The following is a 21585-nucleotide window of genomic DNA, read 5'->3' as shown; positions in this document are numbered from 1 at the left end:
TTACTTATCTCCTTGTTAAAATAATATAAAAATGTTGAATAATGAACGCTTTGGCAACTGTAGATCTTACACTGACTACTTGTGGGGGGTGCAGATAGAGTAATGATGGGGTAAGTATTGGGAGGGAAGGGAGCGTGGCCAGTCGCGCGATTCGTCATCCATCAATCAGCAACGGACATGTGACTCACGTGTCGACAGCGAGCACACACACACTTAATCACAGCTAAACAGACACACAAGCATTCGTACATGTGCGTGCACTCACATACTCGCTACTCACTAGTACACACATACATACGCTTCCAGACACATACACATTCACTTACAGGCACGCATACATACACCCATAATATCACCTAATGACATTGAACTAACGTAGCACACGTTTTGCTTTGCACCGAAACAAAAAAATGTAAGAACATGAAAATATATTTGATGAAATAAAATTAATGTTATCCCAAGCTACTTCTAACAAGGCTACGCGACTCCCCTGCCAAGGCTTTTCGACCCCTTGGGGGGTCGCGACCCACCGGTTGGGAACCCCTGTTCTAGTGTGTTTTATCGGAAACAGTTTCCTAAAAAGATGTTTGTAACGTTTAATGTGTCATTTTGTTGAAAATGTTTGTAACGTTTAATGTGTCATTTTGTTACAAATGCTTGTAACGTTTAATGTGTCATTTTGTTAAAAATGTTTGTAACGTTTAATGTGTCATGTTGTTAATAATGTTTGTAACGTTTAATGTGTCATTTTGTTACAAATGTTTGTAACGTTTAATGTGTCATTTTGTTACAAATGTTTGTAACGTTTAATGTGTCATTTTGTTACAAATGTTTGTAACGTTTAATGTCATTTTGTTGAAAATGTTTGTAACGTTTAATGTGTCATTTTGTTAAAAAATCGATTTTGTGAATGTTATGAAAAGTTTTGTTTCTAAATATTTCAAAGTGGTAACATTAACATAACTATTGAAATTCATCAGTTTAGATTAATGTTGTTAAAAAACACATAAAATAACATATCGAAGCAAAATTGAACAGCTCATTCTGAGTGATATAAATTATGTTACAGCACCAAATGAGGAGAAATATCACAAAATATCATTTAAATCATTTTTAAACTGTTCGCTTTCATTTAGCCTAAATCACATTACCTTTAAGAATAACGTTTAAAATCATTTCAACAATATTTTGAATATTTTTACAATAAATTTAGATAAAAACTACCTTTAGTCTAGAAAATAATAATAAAAACTTTTTTATTTTAGCTTATGTTTCGCCATTGCATCTTCATCGGCACTAGTAGTAGAAGAATCTCACGAAACAGCAACGGCGAGACGCTGTTTGAAATAAAGAGATATTATTATTATTATCTGGATTAAAACTAGTTTTTTAACCTTATTGTGAAATTCTAAATTCATTAATATTCTTACTAAAATAAACTTGCTAGGATGTGAGCCTCTTTTAGGTCTTATATTTATTATTAAGACAATAGTATTAAGTTTTGTATTTTGGGTAGATTTCTTGCTGGTTAATAATTAAACTTCAAGTCAAGTCATGATTATATCAATATATTCTTTCAACAAAATATATTCAGTAACTGGAAAGAATACACGAAATATAGTAAAATATTTAATTCTAATCACACGCGAAAATACTAATAAACTTGTCTATTTACAAAGCAAATTAATCGCAAATAACTTGAAGTATATATTAATATTTTATTTTTTTCTTTGCATAAATGACAAATTTCATTTTGTGGGGCCATTTTAAGCACTCTTGTAATCGTCACTATGACGTGATCCTGGGTGAAGGACAACTTCGAATTAGCAGACGTTTTGGCAGTCGTTAGATTAACCTAGCTTTTAAAACTGAGTCGCACACCTAATAACGTAAAGGGTCTCACATAATTTGGGAATAGTATAACAACTCACAGTCTGGACAGCTCCAGTCGACATTTGATTAGAAAAAACAAAATATTCATATCTAAAATAATGCTTATAAAGATACCCGTACGTTTCAAACTAGTTGATTCCAAGTTGTAATTTTCCAATGAAAACATTTATCCTTAAGGTAAAAGAAAATGAGAGTATATTAAAAAGACAATGGTTACAGTGTCCACTATCAGATTTTTTATATTTTAAGTAAAAAAAAAAGGGGATTCATTACAGTAAGCTTATTTGAAAATCTTTAGGAGATAAACATATTTAAAGTTGAGCTTCTCAGGAAAAAAGTGACTGGATAACAGGGTAGAAGTTTTCTTAAAAACTATAATAGCAGAGATTGGTTGTAGTTGACTTTTAGCAAAATTTCCAAATAAGAAATCAAAAATAGTAAAAGTAGCATATCACAGAAATCGTTGCTAATGAAGGCTTATTCTAATAGCTTTTCTTACGAAATTTCTAAGCAGAGATGAAAGAGAGACTAAAGTAGCTAAGTCACAGAAATCGTTCCTAATAAAGGCTTATTTGAGTATCTTTTTCTAGCAAACTTTCCAAAGAAGTGATAAAAGAGAAATAAAAGTATCAAATCACAGAAATCGTTGCTAATAAAGAAGTATTTGAGTAGCTTTTTTAAATAAAATTTTATAGCAAGAGATGAAAGAAACATAAAAATAGCTAATCACAGAAACCTTTGCTTAGAGATAAAAAAGATACAAAAGTAGCACAAACTGCAAAAAGTGAAAAGAGAAAAGGTTCTTGCGTTACATTGTTAGCTTTTAAAAGATACTATAGAAGAGTGAGCACACAACTGTGTTACAGCTGATAATTAATATTTATTGCAATAATGCTTTTAGCAAATTTTCGAACAAGATGTGAAAGATATAAATCTAATTTTACTTTCAGAAATCCTTACAAATAAAGAAGTTTGCGTACACTTTATCACAGTGGTTTGTTACAAAATGTTTTTGAGGCAAGTAGTTGTTTGAAAAATATATTGTCAAGTAAGAAAAAAAAACGTTTATTGCGATGTCTCTCCTACCAAATCTTTCAAACTAAAATTTGGAAAGGTAACCACTATGGTTGTTTTCAAAAACGTTATTAGAAAAATAATAAAATGGAGATGATTCATTATGATGGATTCTTCTAGCAAACTTGTTGAATAAGAAATAAATAGATTGGTTATAAAAATTATTCCCTAAGCCTTTTCCAAGATGGAAATATTAAAATATATAATACAATAGATTATTTCCAAAATCAGAAATAGGAAGAACAAATACAGTGACTCCTCCTCCCACAAAAAAAAATCTTCAAGAAACATAATAAAGAGAAAAGCATGAAAATATAACCATTGAAAACTTCTAGATCAGGGGTGTGCAACAGGCGGCCCGCGGGCCACAACCCGGCCCGCCAAGCCATTTAGTGTGGCCCTAGTTGTTGTAATCTAACCATGTGGCCTGATCTGTAATCCAACGCAAATGGAATATTTTTAAAAGCATCGATCCTACGGATTCCCAGGCTTCGACTCGACAAACTTTTAAAATTATCTTTGCTAGAGAGGAGCAGGCCGAATTTGATTGGTCGGCCTCCTTAGGGCATGAATAGGTGACGTGCACTAGCACTATTGTCTACGACTCAACGTCATGTCCTGAACCTCGCCTTCGCCCGCTGGCGACAATTTTCCCTAACCTCTGCTGTCCGTCATTCATTATTGGTGAAAATTTTATTACCTTTTACAGTTACTACAAGAGATTGAAGGTAAATTGATTATTATTTAGCATATTGTTGTGACTTTACTGAATTTATTAAAATTTTTGCTTTCAGATGCATCTGATTCTATGTACAGTGTGACCTCGTTATTCGCGGGGTTACGTTCTTTACCCTCCCGCGAATAGCGAAAACCGCGAATATTGGACGCAGTTTTAAAACGTATATGTATGCGATTATATACTATATGAAATGCTTCCCAAACACTAATGATACTTATACTCATTGATGCAGTAATAATGTAGCAATATTGCATACTGTTATGTATTTCACTAAATTGTACCGTGCGTTACCGGGCTGTGCTTTGCCGTTTGCGTTGTTGGGGAAGCTGAGGCAGTCAGCCAATAGCAGTCCAATCTTGTTTGGTGAAGACGACAATTGATAAAACGGCTTGATTGAGTAAATACAACAGAAATCTCCTCGAAAAGCCCTTTCAGTCTCTGTGACCTACAAAAATGCAGTTCGCGCATAACCCGCGAATATGCGGGGCCGCGAATGGCGAACCGCGAATAGGCGAGGTCACACTGTATTTTGCTATTCTCAATTAATTTAAGTACCGGAAGGCTATGATCGGGATGCCAATTTAGAAACATGTGTTTCTGTCCATCAGAGGTTCCATGTGTAAATAAATTCTATGTTTTTTCTACTTTGCTATTTTCGTGAGAATAATTTTTGTTTTGATTTCAGGGCTAGTAAAATGTCAGCAGTTAAGAAACGAAAAATTGATGATGAGGGAAGGTGATTCAACAGTGAATGGTGCACAAAATATCTTGTTGTCCCACATAATCAAGGTGTTGTCTGCCTCGTCTGTCAAACTACAATTGCAGTCATGAAAGAGTACAATATTAAGCGACATTACGCAACTAAGCACTCCTCCCAGTTTGATGAAATTGTTGGTCAGGCACGAAAGGACAAAATTGAACATTTAAAACATCCATTGAAAAGCAACAAGGTGTTTTACCACTTTCAAGAAAAATTCAGAACTGGTGACAAAACTGAGTTTTAAGCTTTGTGAATGTATGGCAGAAAAGGGAAAGCCTTTCAGTGATGGAGAATTTATTAAAATTGTTTAACAATATTCACAGAATATGCATGTCCAGAGAAAAAATATTTGGTGGAGCAAACTAGCCTTTCCCGCTTTACTGTCTCACGCAGGACAAAAGATCTTTCAGAGGACATCAAAGAAACTTTGAAAGAGAGATTGAATTCGTGTGAAGCTTTCAGTCTGGCTTTGGATGAAAGCACTGATATCAATGACACATCCCAACTTGTCATTTTCATCAGAGCTGTTACTGCACGCTTTGATGTTTTCGAAGAGTTTTAGATATGGCAAGCCTTTCCTCCACAACCACAGGACAGGATATTTGTGAACAAGTGCTTAAGGTTGTAGAAAAGTTTGAACTGAATCCTTATAAATTATGTGGTGTTACAACAGATGGTGCTCCTTCCATGACAGGTAGGACAAATGGATTCACCAAGAAATTTCTAACTGCAATTGGAGCACAAGACGTAGTTGTAAGCCATTGTATTATTCACCAAGAGAGCTTGTGCACCAAAGTTCTGGATTTTGCAGAAGTCATGAAAATGTCGTCCAATGCGTAAATTATATTCGAACACGAGGATTAAATCATCGACAATTTAAAACTTTTTAGATGAGCTGGACAGTGAGTATTCAGATGTTTTGTACTTCTCTGCTGTACGTTGGCTTAGTAGAGCTGCTACTTTGAAGAGATTCTGGAATCTGCGAGAGGAGATTAAGTTCTTCATGGAGAGCAAACGTCAGAATGTGGACTTCTTGAGCAATGAGAACTGGCTGAATGACTTAGCATTCCTCACAGACATTACACAGCATCTGTCTGATTTAAACTTAAAACTACAAGGGAAAAGTCAACTTGTGAATAAGTTGTTTGAGCATATTTGTGCTTTTGAGAAGAAATTGGAACTTTTCCAGGTTCAGTTGAGAAGAGCCATATTGACCCATTTTACATGTCTTGCAACCAGGAAACTGGAATTTCCTAATCTGGATTGCACCAAATATGGAACCAGTGTACAAAAGCTGCGTGATGAGTTTGCAAACAGATTTCCAGATTTCAGACAAACTGAAATTAGATTGAAATTGTTCGCTCAACCTTTGATTTGGCAGTGGAAGACAGTCCTGATGATTGCCAAATGGAACTCATTGAACTGCAGGCTGACATGGACACTAAAAGGAAATTCTCTGAAAACAGTTTGCTAGACTTTTACAAACTCTGTGTACGTGAAACGTTTCCCAATTTGTCCCGTCATGCACAAAGAATTGCCTCCCTTTTTGGTAGCACCTACTGCTGTGAGCAATTTTTCTCCAAAATGAAGCTCATCAAAACCAAATGTAGAAGTCAGCTGACTGATGAACATTTGACCAGTCAGTTAAGAGTGGCAACCACTTCTGTCAAAGCTGATATTGACAAGCTCTGCAAGGACTCTAAATTTCAAGTGTCGCACTAAAATGATCACTCATGCAAAAATATAAAATATTATTGCTTGCATTTTGAGAATTTTTTTAAATTTATTGTGCATGTACACGAATAAGCTTGTTTTTTAAGTGGCCCCGCTTGATTGATGAAGTTGGTTATATGGCCCACCGACGAAAAATGTTGCACACCTCTGTTCTAGATAATAAGAAGAGCAATTAGGGTGATTATTCCATCAAACCCCCTTTTTTTAGGATGGGGGTAAGAAAGTAAATGGTATGTTATACTGATCTCTATCAGCTTTTCTTCCAATAAAAACAATAAAAAAACGGTTTGTTACAGAAGTAAGAACTAGATGTTAGACTTAGTAAACGGAAATGCGTACAAGAAATCGGATATTGAACTATTCTTTCGAAACAGAAAAAACACAACAACCGATGAACAAATAATTCTCGTAGACAGTATACATAATAAACATAGCTAAACTTGGTAAATTCTCAACATAGATATAATTATATTATTTTTACTTTTTTGTTGTTAAGTGCAAAGCTACATAATCGGAACCCGAATTTTAGCGTTATAACTGAACCACCAATGAAAGTGGATTTGGTGTTTTGGTCTCGTTTCCGCTAGCTACTTAAACATGTATCCAGACAAATTATCTGGATTTTTTCTACATGATGAAATGCACTGAGTTGTTATAGAAACTGTACATCTTCTTGTTCCTTACCTTTATTTGATAGTCTAATCTCTTGCTCTAAGTTGCTTCTAAAATTTGGCTAAGAGATTGTTTTTGTTTCGTTTTTTTCGTTTCAGTATGTTCACTTTATAAGCTCACTGTTTAACCTTTCTCTCGTGATGTATATAATTGTCATTAAGGAAATAAACTCGCTCAATGACAATGATATTACTATTAAATAGAGAATTTTTCTTAAAGCTTTCAAGATCTTCTGAATAACATTGGTTTATTCAGTAGTCTTATTCATATGAAACTCATAATCAGGTTAAGGTGTTAATAACATATAAAGTCAAACAAGGCTTAAACGTATGCCAGTTCTGAATGAAATACTGAGAAAATAAGTTTCATTATAATAACGTACTCTTCAAGTGTGGTTTGAATTGGAATTCCAACGATTTGAGGCCCGACATGGCCAGGTGGTTAAGGCACTTGACTCGTACTTCTGAGGTCGCGGGTTTGAATTCCTGTCACATCAAACATGCTCGCCTTTTTAGCTGTGGGGGTGTTATAACGTGACAGTCAATCCCACTATTCATTGGTAAAAGAGTAGCCCAAGAGTTGGTGGTGGGCGTTGATGACTAGCTGCCTTCTCTCTAGTCTTACACTGCTAAATTAGGGACAATATGAAGAGAATTCGATCCCGCCACTCGCAGTCGAGTGCCCTACCCACCTGGCCATGCCAGGAAGTTGCCAAAATTAAGGACAGCTAGCCTTTGTGCAATTTTGTATGACAATTCTGAACTATAAAATAACGTAAGAAATTATAGAACGCAGAAATAGGAAGTAACATTCAATAGCTGCAAAATAACAATGAGAATAATTAAAAGATCTGATAGTGAAAGCTCTGATATTTGTGTATGTCTTATACTATGATCTTCTAGGCCTTTTTTCTACTCGCTAGATTGTACAGCCTGTAAAAATTAACAGGAGCTTTTATTTAATAGCGTTTAGATATTTCAATATTATATTTTTTTTTCGCGTAATTAGCTAGTAAAGTATGGAGTGTTGTTAAGGAACTCGGTGGAGAGGTGATAAATATGAATTACTGTTAAAGCTGAAATATTCTAAACTGTATCCATATTGCATTCAAAGACAGAATGTTAATAATAAAATCCATTAATCGCGTAAAAGACTAATTTTAAATGTTTGTTTTGTATTCTGGTTTTTCTTATACAATTTGAACATTTGTTTCATCATTTTGATGCATGAATCTAAAATAATCAGGTTGTTTGGTTTGTATATTAGAATATAATGATGTTTAAAAGAAATAAAATTATATATATATATATGTGCGTGTGACAAACATTCATCACGAAATATTTGCTGATCTACGAGGCTTAAGTCCATTCTCAGATTTGTTTGTATGTTTCAGAAACCTGGCAAATCTAGACAAGGATTATCAGTACAAAACTTTTCCTAATGTTTAATTGATAAACCAGAGGGAATGTCGGTAGTCGCAACATCTACTGCCATACCTTTGGCTATTTTTGACTGATCGAATACTTTGAAATTGTAGCTTTTACATCACTCCTAAAGCTTCAAAGCGCAGAGCTCGTATTTACAGATTTCACAGTTAGGGTAAGCAACTCACTAGATTACGCTCGGTCCCTTAAAGTCGGTAAAACAAATTACTTATTCCTGACTCAAATAATCTAGCGCCCTCTGCACTACTATGATCGATAAAGCGACGTGAGATAGGCGAAGAAGAAAAACACTTAATTATTCTGGTTAACCTATTCCAGACTGTTTAGCTATTAGTGCAGTAGGAGTGCAAAGAAACTGTGGTCGGCCCAGTCTTCTCGGGGTGGGGAGGGCGCTTGACTCACAATTTGAGGGTCACGGGCTCGAAGCCCTATCCCACCAAACATGCTTGCCCTTTCGAAATAACCAAGTGTAATCCGGAAAAAGTGAGAGCGTTAACCCCTTACTCATCACCAGTTGTTTACTTTCAGCCCGTAAAATCTTAATACGCTTTTAAATGGAAGTTCACTATGTTATACATATTTAATAGAACTTTCATACATCCAGCATACTTGTGTGCAAAAAATGATATATATTTATATATATCTAGTCTGCGTTTTTTAATCGGTATACGAAACTTAGACTTCATTATACTCTCTGATGTAGCTGAAACAGTTTTACTAATAACAATATTGAAAATATAAAAAAAAAATAACTTCTTTGATTTGGTTATTCTTAAAACCGTATTATTTCAGCATTATTTTTGTTTCAGTTTTGATGTATCTAAACGCAACAGTTAATGTTTGTATTACAAAACTTTTTATCTCAAACGCAGTTTAGTCTATTACATTGTACTGGTGTTGGATCTAATACGCATTTCCACTGTTATGAGTTTCGAAGTGAACGAAATTTCAACCTCTCTTTGTGAGACTTTCGTTAAGTCGCAAGAAAAAGTGACTGACATAAGGATAAACACTTGCATGATCTGTTGACCTCACTTTTGTTACTCTCTCTAGTTCAATGAAAATCAGCTCCTGCTCGTTTACCCACATTAAATTGTAAACTAATTGAACTGAGTGTTTAGTGGTTAGCTTACCCAAACTGTAAATCTGAAGATTCGATTTCGAAACCCGTTGCAGCAAAAACGCATTCCTCACTTTGAAGCCCTTTTTACGTTATAGAATGAGGGTCCAATCCTTCTCTTTGGTCAAGCAAGAGATTTTATTAAAGAGGAAAGTTAATTTTCCGTGTTTTGTGCTGAAGTGAGAAAGGTGGACTGTACTACAAATTCCAACTCTCATGACTACATATTCTACACCTCACCCGCTATCATGATCACAACATTTATCTTAATAAGATATTAAGAAATGTTTGAATAAACAAAATATTTTCTGTGATTGAGTTCTAGTTACTGCATATCTGAAGACTGCATATAAATATGTTCTTGAATACCATTTTAGATTGTGGTAAAAACCTAGTTCTTGGACCATTCTTGTGTTTGGTGGTTTATCAACTTAATCGTATTTTGTCAGCTTGTTCTAGTATTTTTGTATGATTGTTCTTGATGACAAGAAACCCACTTGAAGTAAAGATGTATCTCAGAACGGCTAGTATGGGTATTGACACTTTTACTAATAAAGGAGAGAACAACGTTTCGATCTTCCTAGGTCATCTTCAGGTTAACAGAGAGAGAGGGGGCGTTACAGTTAGATGTTAGGTCTTTACAGACGTCCCAACAACTGAAGCCTGCAAGGCAGCTCTAGAACTTTATATCCAAGACCCATTTACACACATCCCCAGCAAACTTTATAGAATTTATTACGACCAAAACTACCTACAAACAAACAGTCTACGTGTGGAGAATCCCGTGTCACCAGTTCTAGCCAACATTTTTATGACACAGATTGATTCTCAAGCGATCAATTCAGCCTTACATCCACATTTAGTGTAGTCCATTCTCAGATTTGTTTGTATGTTTCAGAAACCTAGCAAATCAAGACAAGGATTATCAACATATGAAACAAAACAAAAACTCAACATATTAAGAAACCAAATAAACACAGTCACAAAACCATGTTCAACCGATAAAATTAACGATGAAATCAACAAAATAAAACAACGCTTCATCAACATCAACAAATTTCTTCCAAAAACCGTTTAAGAAGTTATACGCACACACCTAGTTCAACAACACAATCAACAACAAACAAACGATAATAAATCCCAAGATACAATAAACTACAAAACCTTACATTGCTCCATACCATGTATTCCCGACATAAGCGAAAAAATATCCAACATTTGGAAAAAAACTGATAACAAAAGAATATTCCAGTAAACACCAATTTTTTTCAAAATCCGAGTACAAAACTAAAGTCCATATTATGTAAAATCTACACCGACAAACACAACACCAACATTATTTATAAAATACAATGCAACAACTGCTACGACTTCTATATGGGAGAAACAAGCAGAAAAATGGAAACCAGATTCAAAGAACAAAACAAAAAAAACCGCCTTCACACGTTTCTTAACACTGCAAATCAAATAAACACAACATTTAGATCATAGGAAACACCCAGATACTAAGTAGGGAAACAAATACAAACAAACGTAAAATCAAAGAAGCCCTACTTATACAGCAACGGAAACCAAAATGAAACTAATATAAAGGAACACCTCTATTAATCAATAACTTAACATCTAATTTCAACGCCCCCTATAATCCCGTACCCGTTTATACTCTCGTTCCTAAGACATGTGTTCAGCAATGGTCAGTTGCAAACTCTCTTTTTGTTAACCTGAAGATGACCTAGGAAGGTCGAAACGCAGCTCTCTACTTTATTAGTAAAAGTGTTAATACCCAAACCAGCCGTTTTTCAGGCTTCTTGAAAGTTGTCTAACTAATGTCATTATTAGTGATTAGTCCTCGAATCATTCATGTTTCTCGTATTATTGTAATATTTTGTTATTTGAAAAACTATTGTTTTGTTGTAATTGGGAGTGTTTTCTTTCTGTGTAAGTATCTGATTTATTGATAGTTGGGAGTGCTTTTTTTCTGCGTATGTTATGCATCTGATTTGTTGTAATTGGGACTAATTTCTTTCTGTGTGTGTATCTCATTTGTTGTTAGTTGGGACTGTTTTCTTTCTGCGTATGTATCTGATTTGTTGCTAGTAGGGATTAATTTCCTTCTGTGTAGTTGTATGATTTGTTGTTAGTTTTCAGGATATTCTATAATAAAAGTATTTAAACTACTTTGCCCTGCTCTTGTACTAATGTAGTTAAAAAGTAATTTTTAGTGAGAAACTAGTGTTCCATTGTTGGAACATCTGGCTGTATTGAGAAACTAGTGTTCCATTGTTGGAACATCTGGCTGTATTGAGAAACTGGTGTTCTGTTGTTAGACCATAATAAGAAAAACATATAGTTGTAGTGCTAAGCTATTGAAGGTCTTACTGCCTCCTATACTACAAAACTGTTACTTTTCTACTAAGAAGCTATTGTATTTGCTACCTTGAACAACTCTCTCATATTTGTCCTAAAATGCGACTTTTTCATGAAAAATCTTATTAGAAATAAACTGAGAAAGTAGACTTTGAATACAATCAAACATTTACTCATTGCTATAATCAAAACTACCTGAACAACTGAAGTGAGACATTCGTTCAGATTGAAGTATAGAAACAAATTAAAAAGTGTGCTTAAAAACAACTTATAACCACATAATAAAAAAGTTTTAAAACTGTATAATCAAAACGTATTAGTTTATGAATATATAATGACAGTCTAGTTTACGACTAGTACTGAAATACCAGATGATTTGTTTGTTTGTTTGTTTTTTAATTTCGCGCAAGGCTACACGAGAGCTATATGCGTTAGCCGTCCTTAATTTAGCAGTGTAAGACTAGAGGGAAGGCAACTAGTCATCACCACCCACCGTCAACTCTTGGGCTACTCTTTTACCAAAGAATAGTGGAATTGACCGTAAAATTATAACGCCCCTACGGCTGAAAGGGCGAGTATATTTGGTGGGACGGGGATTCAAACCTGCGACCCTCAGATTACGAGTCGAGTGTCTTAACCACCTGGCCATACCGGACTACTAGTTTATGAATTTGTTATGATAAACTAACCTATCAATTACGATGAGAAACTAGCTTTCGATTGCATAATGAAAAGTTTTTACGGCTGTGAAATAAAAATCTAGCTTAGGAATACACAAAATAATAACTTAGTTTACGACTGTATGATGAAAACTAATTTATGACTCTATAATGATAAATTAATTCGCGACTGAATAATGATAAACTAGTTTGTGACTGTATGATGAAAGTTGGCTTACAATTGTGTGATGAAAATTAACTAACAACTGTATAACAAAATTAGCTAAGGATTGTAAAAGTTTTATGAAAACTAGCATAAGGCTTTTTACAACTTTGTAATAAGAAGTAAGCTTACAACTGTATTAAGAAAAAGGAGCCTATGATTATCTGGAATGTTACGACAGACTTCGAACTAAGTAAGTGTCATGGAAGTTGCTATATATGTTTACTAATAAAACCATCTTTGGCTTGAGTGTTGTCTTTCATACACGAAATACTGTTGACTTCTAAGAGTAATGTGTATGTGTGTGTGAATATTGAACCTTTAACCGAAGTTGGTGCTTTATCTCAAGTTAGCTTCAAACCTTTGAATGGTGCTTGGTTTAAAAGTGCTTGACTTGCTCTTTCGGAAAACAAGGTACTTTAAAGTCTAGAAAATGGCTTAATTTTTTTATTCATTGTTAAGCATAAAGCTGCACAATGGGCTTAACCAATCGTAGGTATCAAAACCCGATTTTTAGCATTATAAGCTCACAGAATTCCCACTGAGCCACTGAGGGACAGGATTAAGGCAGTCAAGCTCGTTATCTTATGCTCTTTACTCAGCACGTTTGCACAGTGCTTGAATATTTCAGTATTTATAAATAATAGTAGCACAAAAACGTCATCTTATTATGACATATTCACAACTGTTAAGATTTTCTGTCCCTATGACTGTTTCAGTTTATTAACATCATATTTAGAAACTAAGGAAAAATAAAACGAAGTTTTTTGTCAAATATGGTGTGGGGGTTGGAGGTTTACATATTAATAACGCTTAATTCTAAACCATAAAAGTCTTGTGTATCATTTAACAGTCCTGAATGACTTCTACGTGATAATGTATTAAACTTAGTAATACAATATTTATTAGATTTTCATTTTGGAATATATTGTTGGTTTTGTAATATATATATATACACACACCACGGTATTTATGGCAGTTTAACACCCATGTTACGTGTTAAAGTTATTGACGTTATGGTTATAACAACAAAATTATATTAAGTAAAAAAACAAAAAAAAATTGTTTTGTTAAGCCATTTGATTTATTTATTTTTCACTAGTGAAAACAGTTATGTACTTTAGTATAATGGAGCTATGAACAGAACATATGAACTGAGTAAAGTTTATAAAAGTAGTTTATCTCTTATTTTAAGGAATATAAAAATTATTGGCTTTATACGAACTTTTTTTCGGTCATTTTGCAACATTAACTTAGCTCTGATTATACAAAAGGTACTATAAGTAATAAATAGTCTTTCATTAAACTTATCACGTGGGGTCGCTATACAGTTTATGCAAATATATCAGATTAATATTCTGAGTTGTTATTCACTTACAGCCTGTAACTAAGACAAAGACAGTCGAGTCATCTTCCTGTGAAGGAGGGGATGATAAGGATGACAAACAGAATAAAGAGAGGAAACCATTGTAAGTTCTTGGAAGTGTGAACATTTTTCAAATTTAAAATTGTGGTAGTCAAAAGCATCGTATCAGTCACATTTATTCGCGTGCATTTAACTGGTGTAATATCAAGCCTTTAAACAGACAGACTTGTGACAGACTCCTTTTGAAACCAGGCACTTCACGGAGAAAAAAAGAAACAAAATGCTTCTGTAGCTCTAAACATCGACGTTTTATTCCTAGGAAAAGGAAGCTCACGTTCTCTATTTTAGGAACTATTAACAAAAGGTTTAAGGTGGAAGATGAAAAAAATCTTATGACGTAAATCTAAATGATAGTTTTGTTGAGTCTGTAAATTTAGATGACAGTTGACATGTACTACAGCATTTATAAGGAAACGGCAGTTTTTAGCTTTTATGGATGCATTACCTGGTAGTGTCGTCACATTTGCATAACCGTTTGGCTAGATTGTTAATTCACTATAACCTGCTTTATTTTTATTTTATCAAAAGAAGGAAGGTCGTTGATCCCGGAACTTCAATCGAAAAGTCTATGATATAATGAATGATGTAACAGGTAAAAAAGAAAACCTTCTGAAAGGAACGGATTATAGAAAAGAAGTAGGATTTTTGAGAAGTTAAAAGTCGGCTGGTTTTGCATTTTAACAGCAGACGCCAGAAGCTCTTCTAAGTGTTTAGCAATAACTAGGTAAACCAAGTTATCAAAGCTGACGTTAAACTCATAGAACTGTGAGGAAAACAATAAAGCTCTGGTCGCAGCCAAGTTTGTCTACACGTTGTAGTTGGTTCTAAGATCATTGCTTCATTATGGAAACTCAAACTAAGTTCTAGTAATGTGAGTTAGCACAAGTTGGCACTAAACTAATTCTTTGTAGCTACACGATTTTGTCTAACTATAAAGCCAAGTAAATGTATTTGGAAGTTTCCGTTATTGTAGGCAGGCTGTTTGTAAATAAGAATGCAGTTTTCAGAAATTAATGCACATCTGGTTTATTACTTTGAAAGTAAATTGCTTAAGTAAGACGACTAGTACTTTTGTGTGTTTTATTTTAGCATTTTTAACAATTGTTGTCTCTTTTAACACATTAAAAATTAAAATCTAGACAAAAGTCAAGAAAGTATACTTTACAGTTGTATTGCATGTTTAAGGGAAAAGTTGAATAATGGTCTGTCTGTACTGTGTCCATTGCAGGATCGAACCCCGGATTTTAAGCTTTAACTTAAGCCCTCACGTTTCATACTGAGCTACTGTGGAGCTTCGTAATTGTCTTTCAGTTCTTTCACTATCCATAAAATAGGGCAATATGTTGATCGCATATTACTAGTAAATAAATAGTAACTGTACTTACCTTCCAACGCTGGAATCGGGTTTTGATATCCGTGGTGGGCAGGGCGCAGAAAGCCCATTTTATTATTTTGTTCTTAGAAACAAATAAATAACTAAATAAATTGTTTGAAAAATAAAATATTAAGTATGTTCATAATAATCCTGAGAAAAAGAAACAAGTACAATAATAATAAACAAATCGTATTAATACACTTTAAAATATTCGAAGTAAAGTTTACAAGTTTAGAAATTATACCAAATATACAGTTGTTTTATTATAACTATATTTTATCTAGGGCTCAAGATATTAAATTCAGACTTAGCTTTCTTCGCCGGAAACAGGCGGACGCTTCCCTTCAACAGTCGGTGAGACCTCCTGTGGAAGAAATTCAGAAGTGGTCGGAGTCTTTCCAAAAACTCGTGGCCAGCAAATGTACGTTGTAATGATGTGTATGTTTCATTTCATTTTAGTTTAGAAATAATAAACAGTAAATTTTATTACCTTTACACTTGAAGGTAACGGTTCCACCTGCCTATAGTGCTAATAAAACTATGTGTTTTTTAATGTGATTTACCAAACTTTTTTACCCCACTTTGGTTGTTAAAGACATCATTATAGATACGTACGTACTTTTTACACGTAAAGTCCGGTAAATATAAGGAAGTGTTCTATTCTGCTTATAGATGGGCTAGCATTGTTCAGAGCTTTCTTATCAAAAGAGTTCAGTGAAGAGAATATGGAGTTCTGGTTAGCATGTGAAGAGTTCAAAAAATCTCGAATCAACAAGCCTTCGTCCAAAGCCTGGAAAATATACAATGACTTCATTGCTGTCCAAGCACCTAGAGAGGTAAGACAATACAGTTTTCCATGTGTCCATCGTAATCATTTCTTTCTAGTACAATAATATATTCATGGAAAGTTTCAATCGTCATTTTTTATTTTCCTACCAATTGAAATTCTCAAGTGATTGCCGCAGCTCTTTAAGGAAAATGAAATCAACTTATTGATTAGAAATGACTGCAAGTCTGTACAATTAGTTTTAAAACGAAATTGAAATGAACAATTTTCAAAACACGGAAATAAAAACATTTAAGCGATAAAAGTTGCATAGAGACGCATCCTGAAGAGGAAAAAAATCAGTTTCCGAAATTCATTATTTTGTCCTTTCAATTTCTTAATTTTTTTCCTTTTTCTTTTGAAATATTCAATTATTGAAGGGATGTTTTCTGTTTACTTTTTGTTGAAGGAAAATAGAAACAATTTCCAGTGCATATCAATTGTATACTAAAATTTATATTTTGTAAAATTAATAGATAATTCAAAATAATTATTAGAGGTGAATTGTTATAGAATACAATACTTGTCTTTATAAGTGGCCGTAAAAAAGTCTGCATTTCTAATATGATAAAAGAACAAAATAGAAAAAAATATCCTGTGCTTTGGCAAGCAACTATTTTATTACCCTGAGTATGTGATATTTAGGATTTTAACTCATTCCTGTATGTCATTGGACGAGCTACTAGTTACGTCTTATTTTTCTTTAGGCTTTGTCTTTTTATTTTTGACTAAAAGGAGCTCGGCATGGCCAGATGATTAGGGCGTTCGACCTGTATTCTGGGGTCGCGGGTTCGAATCCTTGTCTCACCAAACATGCTCGCCCTTTCAGCCGTGAGTATATTATCATGTGACGGTCAATCCTACTATTCATTGGTAGCCCAACAGTTGGCGTCGGGTAATAATGACAAGCTGCCTTTCCTCTAATCTAACACTATTAAATTACGGACGGCTAGCGTATATAACCCTCCTGTAGCTTTGCGCGAAACTTTAAAACAAACAACTTTTTGACTAAACGAATTTTTGCGTTACTGTCAGGATCATTTTTGAATGATAACCTTATGAGTTAGATATATAACGAGAACATTATCGTGACAGTTTGTTTGTTTGTTTTTTGAATTTTGCACAAAGCTACTAGAGGGCTATCTGTGCTAGCCGTCCCTAATTTAGCAGTGTAAGACTGGAGGGAAGGCAGCTAGTCATCACCACCCACCGCCAACTCTTAGGCTACTCTTTTACCAACGAATAGTGGGATTGACCGTCACATTATACGCCCCCACGGCTGGGAGGACGAGCATGTTTAGCGCGACGCGAACCCGCGACCCTCGGATTACGAAGCACACGCCTTAACGCGCTAGGCCATGCCGGGCCTTATCGTGACAGACTTAGCAACAATAATTGCAAACTATGCTTCAACTTCCTTCAATTTATCTGAAGTGCAATATTTTCAGGTATTTGTTTGCGTTTTCTTATGGCAACAGGCCTGGCATGGCCAAGCGCGTAAGGCGTGCGACTCGTAATCCGAGGGACGCGGGTTCGCGCCCGCGTCGCGCTAAACATGCTCGCCCTCCCAGCCGTGGGGGCGTATAATGTGACGGTCAATCCCACTATTCGTTGGTAAAAGAGTAGCCTAAGAGTTGGCGGTGGGTGGTGATGACTAGCTGCCTTCCCTCTAGTCTTACACTGCTAAATTAGGGACGGCTAGCACGGATAGCCCTCGAGTAGCTTTGTGCGAAATTCCAAAACAAACAAACAAATTCTAATGGCAAAGCCACATCGGGCTATCTGTTGAGCCCACCAAGGGGAATCGAACCCCTGATTTTAGCGTTGTAAATCCGTAGACTTACCACTGTACTCGCGGGGGGCATTTTCAAATGTTAATATTATAGCTGATTTTTAACTGCAATACTCAATGAAAGACCACCTATGGATTTTAACATATCACCTTTCCATCACTTTTATTTTTTTCAGTGAATGTGTTTAATATTTAGTTTTACGTTGTTGTCTCTCTACAGATTAATAAATTTTATGGATTAATTCTTGATTTTCACTTTGACTTAGCAGTTTTCGATAATAATTTATGTATTTTATATTTTAAAACAACTCTTTGTTGTAATTTAATATACTTTAAATAAGATATATGAATTTTCATCATGACCTTAAAATATTTCATGTGTTTTCACTTCTTATCTAGGTGAACATTGATTCTACAACACGAAACACTATATTTAATAACCTCTCAAACCCAGATCACCATTCATTTGATCTAGCTCAAAAGCGGATCCAAGGTCTGATGGAACGAGATACTTATCTACGTTTTCTCCCGTCAGAACTTTATTCAGAACTTCTTCAGGAAAACAGTTCTACGTGAAGTTCTAAACTCTCCAGTGATTCCCAAGATCAAAACGATGATATTGTACAATCACGAAAACCCAGGAATGAATTTATATTGAAGTGATTCAATGGAAAACAATGGTAATTTCGTTCTAGAGTAAAGATAGCGTTCTCACCCATTGCTGTCGAACAACAACTATTGTTGTTTTGTTTTTTAGTAGTGTGAGCGTTACTGCCATACCAACCACAAGATACATTTTCTAGTCATTTAGCTACTAAGGAAACAGATAACTTATGATATTGTTTTATAGGCTTGGATTCAAGTGGTTCTGCTGCTAGGACGAAGTCTTTATGAGAAGATCAAAAGCTGAAAAATATGGACTATGGAAAAGTAATTTCTTACTTAGAAATGCATCAACAGAGTAAACTAGCTAATACCTCCTTAGTAATTGTTTTCAATTAGTTTCTTGGGTCCTTAAAAATAAATTGCAGCATTAATTGGAAAAATGAACATTGCAATGTCAATGTAAAAGAAAATTCCTCATACGAACCCATTAAGTGTAATATTTTTTGCTGATATGCATGGGATTTGACGAATACGTCATCAAGTGGTGGTCGTGCAACTTCAGTGTGAATGTAATATATTCCAAAAAGGAGGTTTGAAATCACATATTTGTTATAGAAGCAAGTAATGTTTAATTTTTCGAAGTTGCTAAATATATTTTGCGAATTTAATTGAACGAAGCTGTTTAGAACATAATTACATTGTTAAATGTTTATATACACTTTTCCGTCTTGTAAATACTGTAAACATTCCAGCTTTGTGTCAACACTCCGACATGATGTTTCATTTTTCTTAATTGTTGTTGCGAACTATATGCTATCATTTGTAATCAGTGGCTTTAAAACTCGTAATCGATAAATGGTATGAACTGGTGTTTATTCCACATTTCATGAATTTTAACCGCAAGCAAAGTTTGTTTGCTATTAAGCACAAAGCTACATAAAAGGCTTTCTTTTGCCCACTGCTAACATCCAAAGCCAATTTTTAGTAATATAAGTCCAGATTTTGCTGAGCAACAGAGTAGCTGTAAATAAAAATAACTGAAGAGAACCATTGTGAAATCATTTTAGTTATTGCTGAATAATGTCGTATGTAATCAGTGATGTCGAGAAAACGTTGTTCGCTCTTCTACGTAAATAATTTTCTTAACCCAAACGAGCCGTTTTTACATATATAATATCGTATATACTGTGTTATTTCATAATATAATAATATATTCATTGGTAAAAGAGTTGGCGGAGGGTGGTGATAACTAGCTGTCTACTTTCTTGTCTTACACTGCTAAATTAGGGACGGTTAGCACAGATAGCCCTCGTGTAGCTTTGCGCGAAATTCAAACCATAATAATTTATATCAATATGTAGGAGCTATGAATATTGAATATTAGTTTCGTACATATATGAATTGTAACTGCTTATTCTTAAAACACTATTCTAATTATCTGTGTCTCGAACTGAAAAAATATATTTGAAAGTATTGAAGAATTTCCTTCACAATGGATTTACTTACTTCATAATTATTAATATAGTTCCTAAGTGACAACATCTTTTAAAACACAGTCATGTCAGTGCATGGATAAATGCAAACAAATGTTACTATCGCAACAAGATGAGGAAAAGTTGCTATTATGACAACAAAACTAATTCCAATCTTAATGGATTTGAAAAAAATATCATTCTATATTTTATTTCTTGACGCTGGCTTATGCGATTGGCAAGATGATCTCAGAATAATACTGTGTTGTTATTTTCCCTTGAACGCGTGTAGTTGTGATATAAGTACAATGTATGCCTTGACGTTGATCTATTTATAGAAATTTATGTTGCTGTGAGTGTGCAGAAATCGATCCTTTTAATGTTAAAATATTTCTGAGTGGTGGTGTTAGAACCATTAACATTCACTCATATGGATGTATAAATGTATAATGCGCTAAAAATCGCGGGCTTCTAAGAATTGTATTTTCATTGTGATAATAAAGTTAATTTTTTCAGACCTGATTACTGTAAACTCTTGGATACAAGTTTATGGCTCTCGATCAACCTTAATATTTTTGTCAATTATTTCTCTCTTTTCAGAAGAAAATGTATAATTTGTGAATGATTGTTAATATATATTTGTGAACAACGTGTTTTAGGAATGTAACTTCTGCACAATGTGTAAATTTATAGAAAACCCATATCAGCATATTAACTTTTTCCATAGCTGTATATAAGTAAATTCATAGAATTCTTCATATGGGTTAATAATGTATTTTGCTACTATCGTGAATTACGAGTTTTGTGAAGTAGGAGTAATGGAAACAAAACATTTGACATTTCCTTAATATGTGTTGTGTTATTAAAATGCATTTTTATATGAATAACAAAGCTTCGTCTTTTAGATATGACATGGCCCGATGGTTAGGGCACACAGACTAGCAATCTTCCGGTGGCGAGTTCGAATCCCCGCCCAACCAAACAAGCTCGCTCTTTCAGTGTTCTACTGCGACAGTAAATCCTTTATTCGTTGGTAAAAGAGTTGTCCAAGAGTTGACGGTGGGTTGGTATGACTAGCTGCCTTCTTTCTACTTTTACACTGCTAAATTAGGGACGGCAGATAACCCTTGTTTTTTTTTAATTTCGCGCAAAGCTACTCGAGGGCTATCTGCGAGAGCCGTCCCTAATTTAGCAGTGCAAGACTAGAGTGAAAGCAACTAATCATCACCACCCACCGGCAACTCTTGGGCTGCTCTTTTACCAACGAACAGATGAAATGACCGTCACATTATAACGCCCCTATGGCTGAAAGAGCGAGCATGTTTGGTACGACAAGGTTTCGAACCCGCTACCCTCAGATTATGAATCGAACACCTTAACCCACCTGTCCATGCCGGACCGC

At 34.5% G+C, this 21585-nt stretch overlaps 1 protein-coding gene across 5 annotated transcripts in view; it reads left to right on the top strand.

Moving 5' to 3' along the window:
• Positions 1-20703, top strand: part of LOC143223653 (regulator of G-protein signaling 8-like) — a 33146-nt gene extending 12443 nt beyond the window's left edge. For 2 of the 5 annotated variants that reach the window (XM_076451900.1, XM_076451891.1), the window contains exons 2-5: positions 14067-14155; positions 15772-15908; positions 16160-16323; positions 18505-20703. In XM_076451900.1, coding sequence (XP_076308015.1) covers positions 14067-14155; positions 15772-15908; positions 16160-16323; positions 18505-18681 — 567 coding nt within the window. In that variant the 3' untranslated portion in view covers positions 18682-20703. Of the gene's footprint in view, positions 1-5859; positions 6431-14066; positions 14156-14749; positions 14984-15771; positions 15909-16159; positions 16324-17020; positions 17145-18504 lie in introns of those variants that run through there. The other 3 variants (XR_013012997.1, XM_076451905.1, XM_076451913.1) reach the window with 3 other exon arrangements.
• Positions 20704-21585: the final 882 nt, after the last annotated feature.

This window comes from Tachypleus tridentatus, chromosome 1 (genome assembly GCF_004210375.1).
Source record: "Tachypleus tridentatus isolate NWPU-2018 chromosome 1, ASM421037v1, whole genome shotgun sequence".
Taxonomy (NCBI): Eukaryota; Metazoa; Arthropoda; class Merostomata; order Xiphosura; family Limulidae; genus Tachypleus; species Tachypleus tridentatus.
This window is presented reverse-complemented; position numbering and strand designations above follow the sequence as displayed.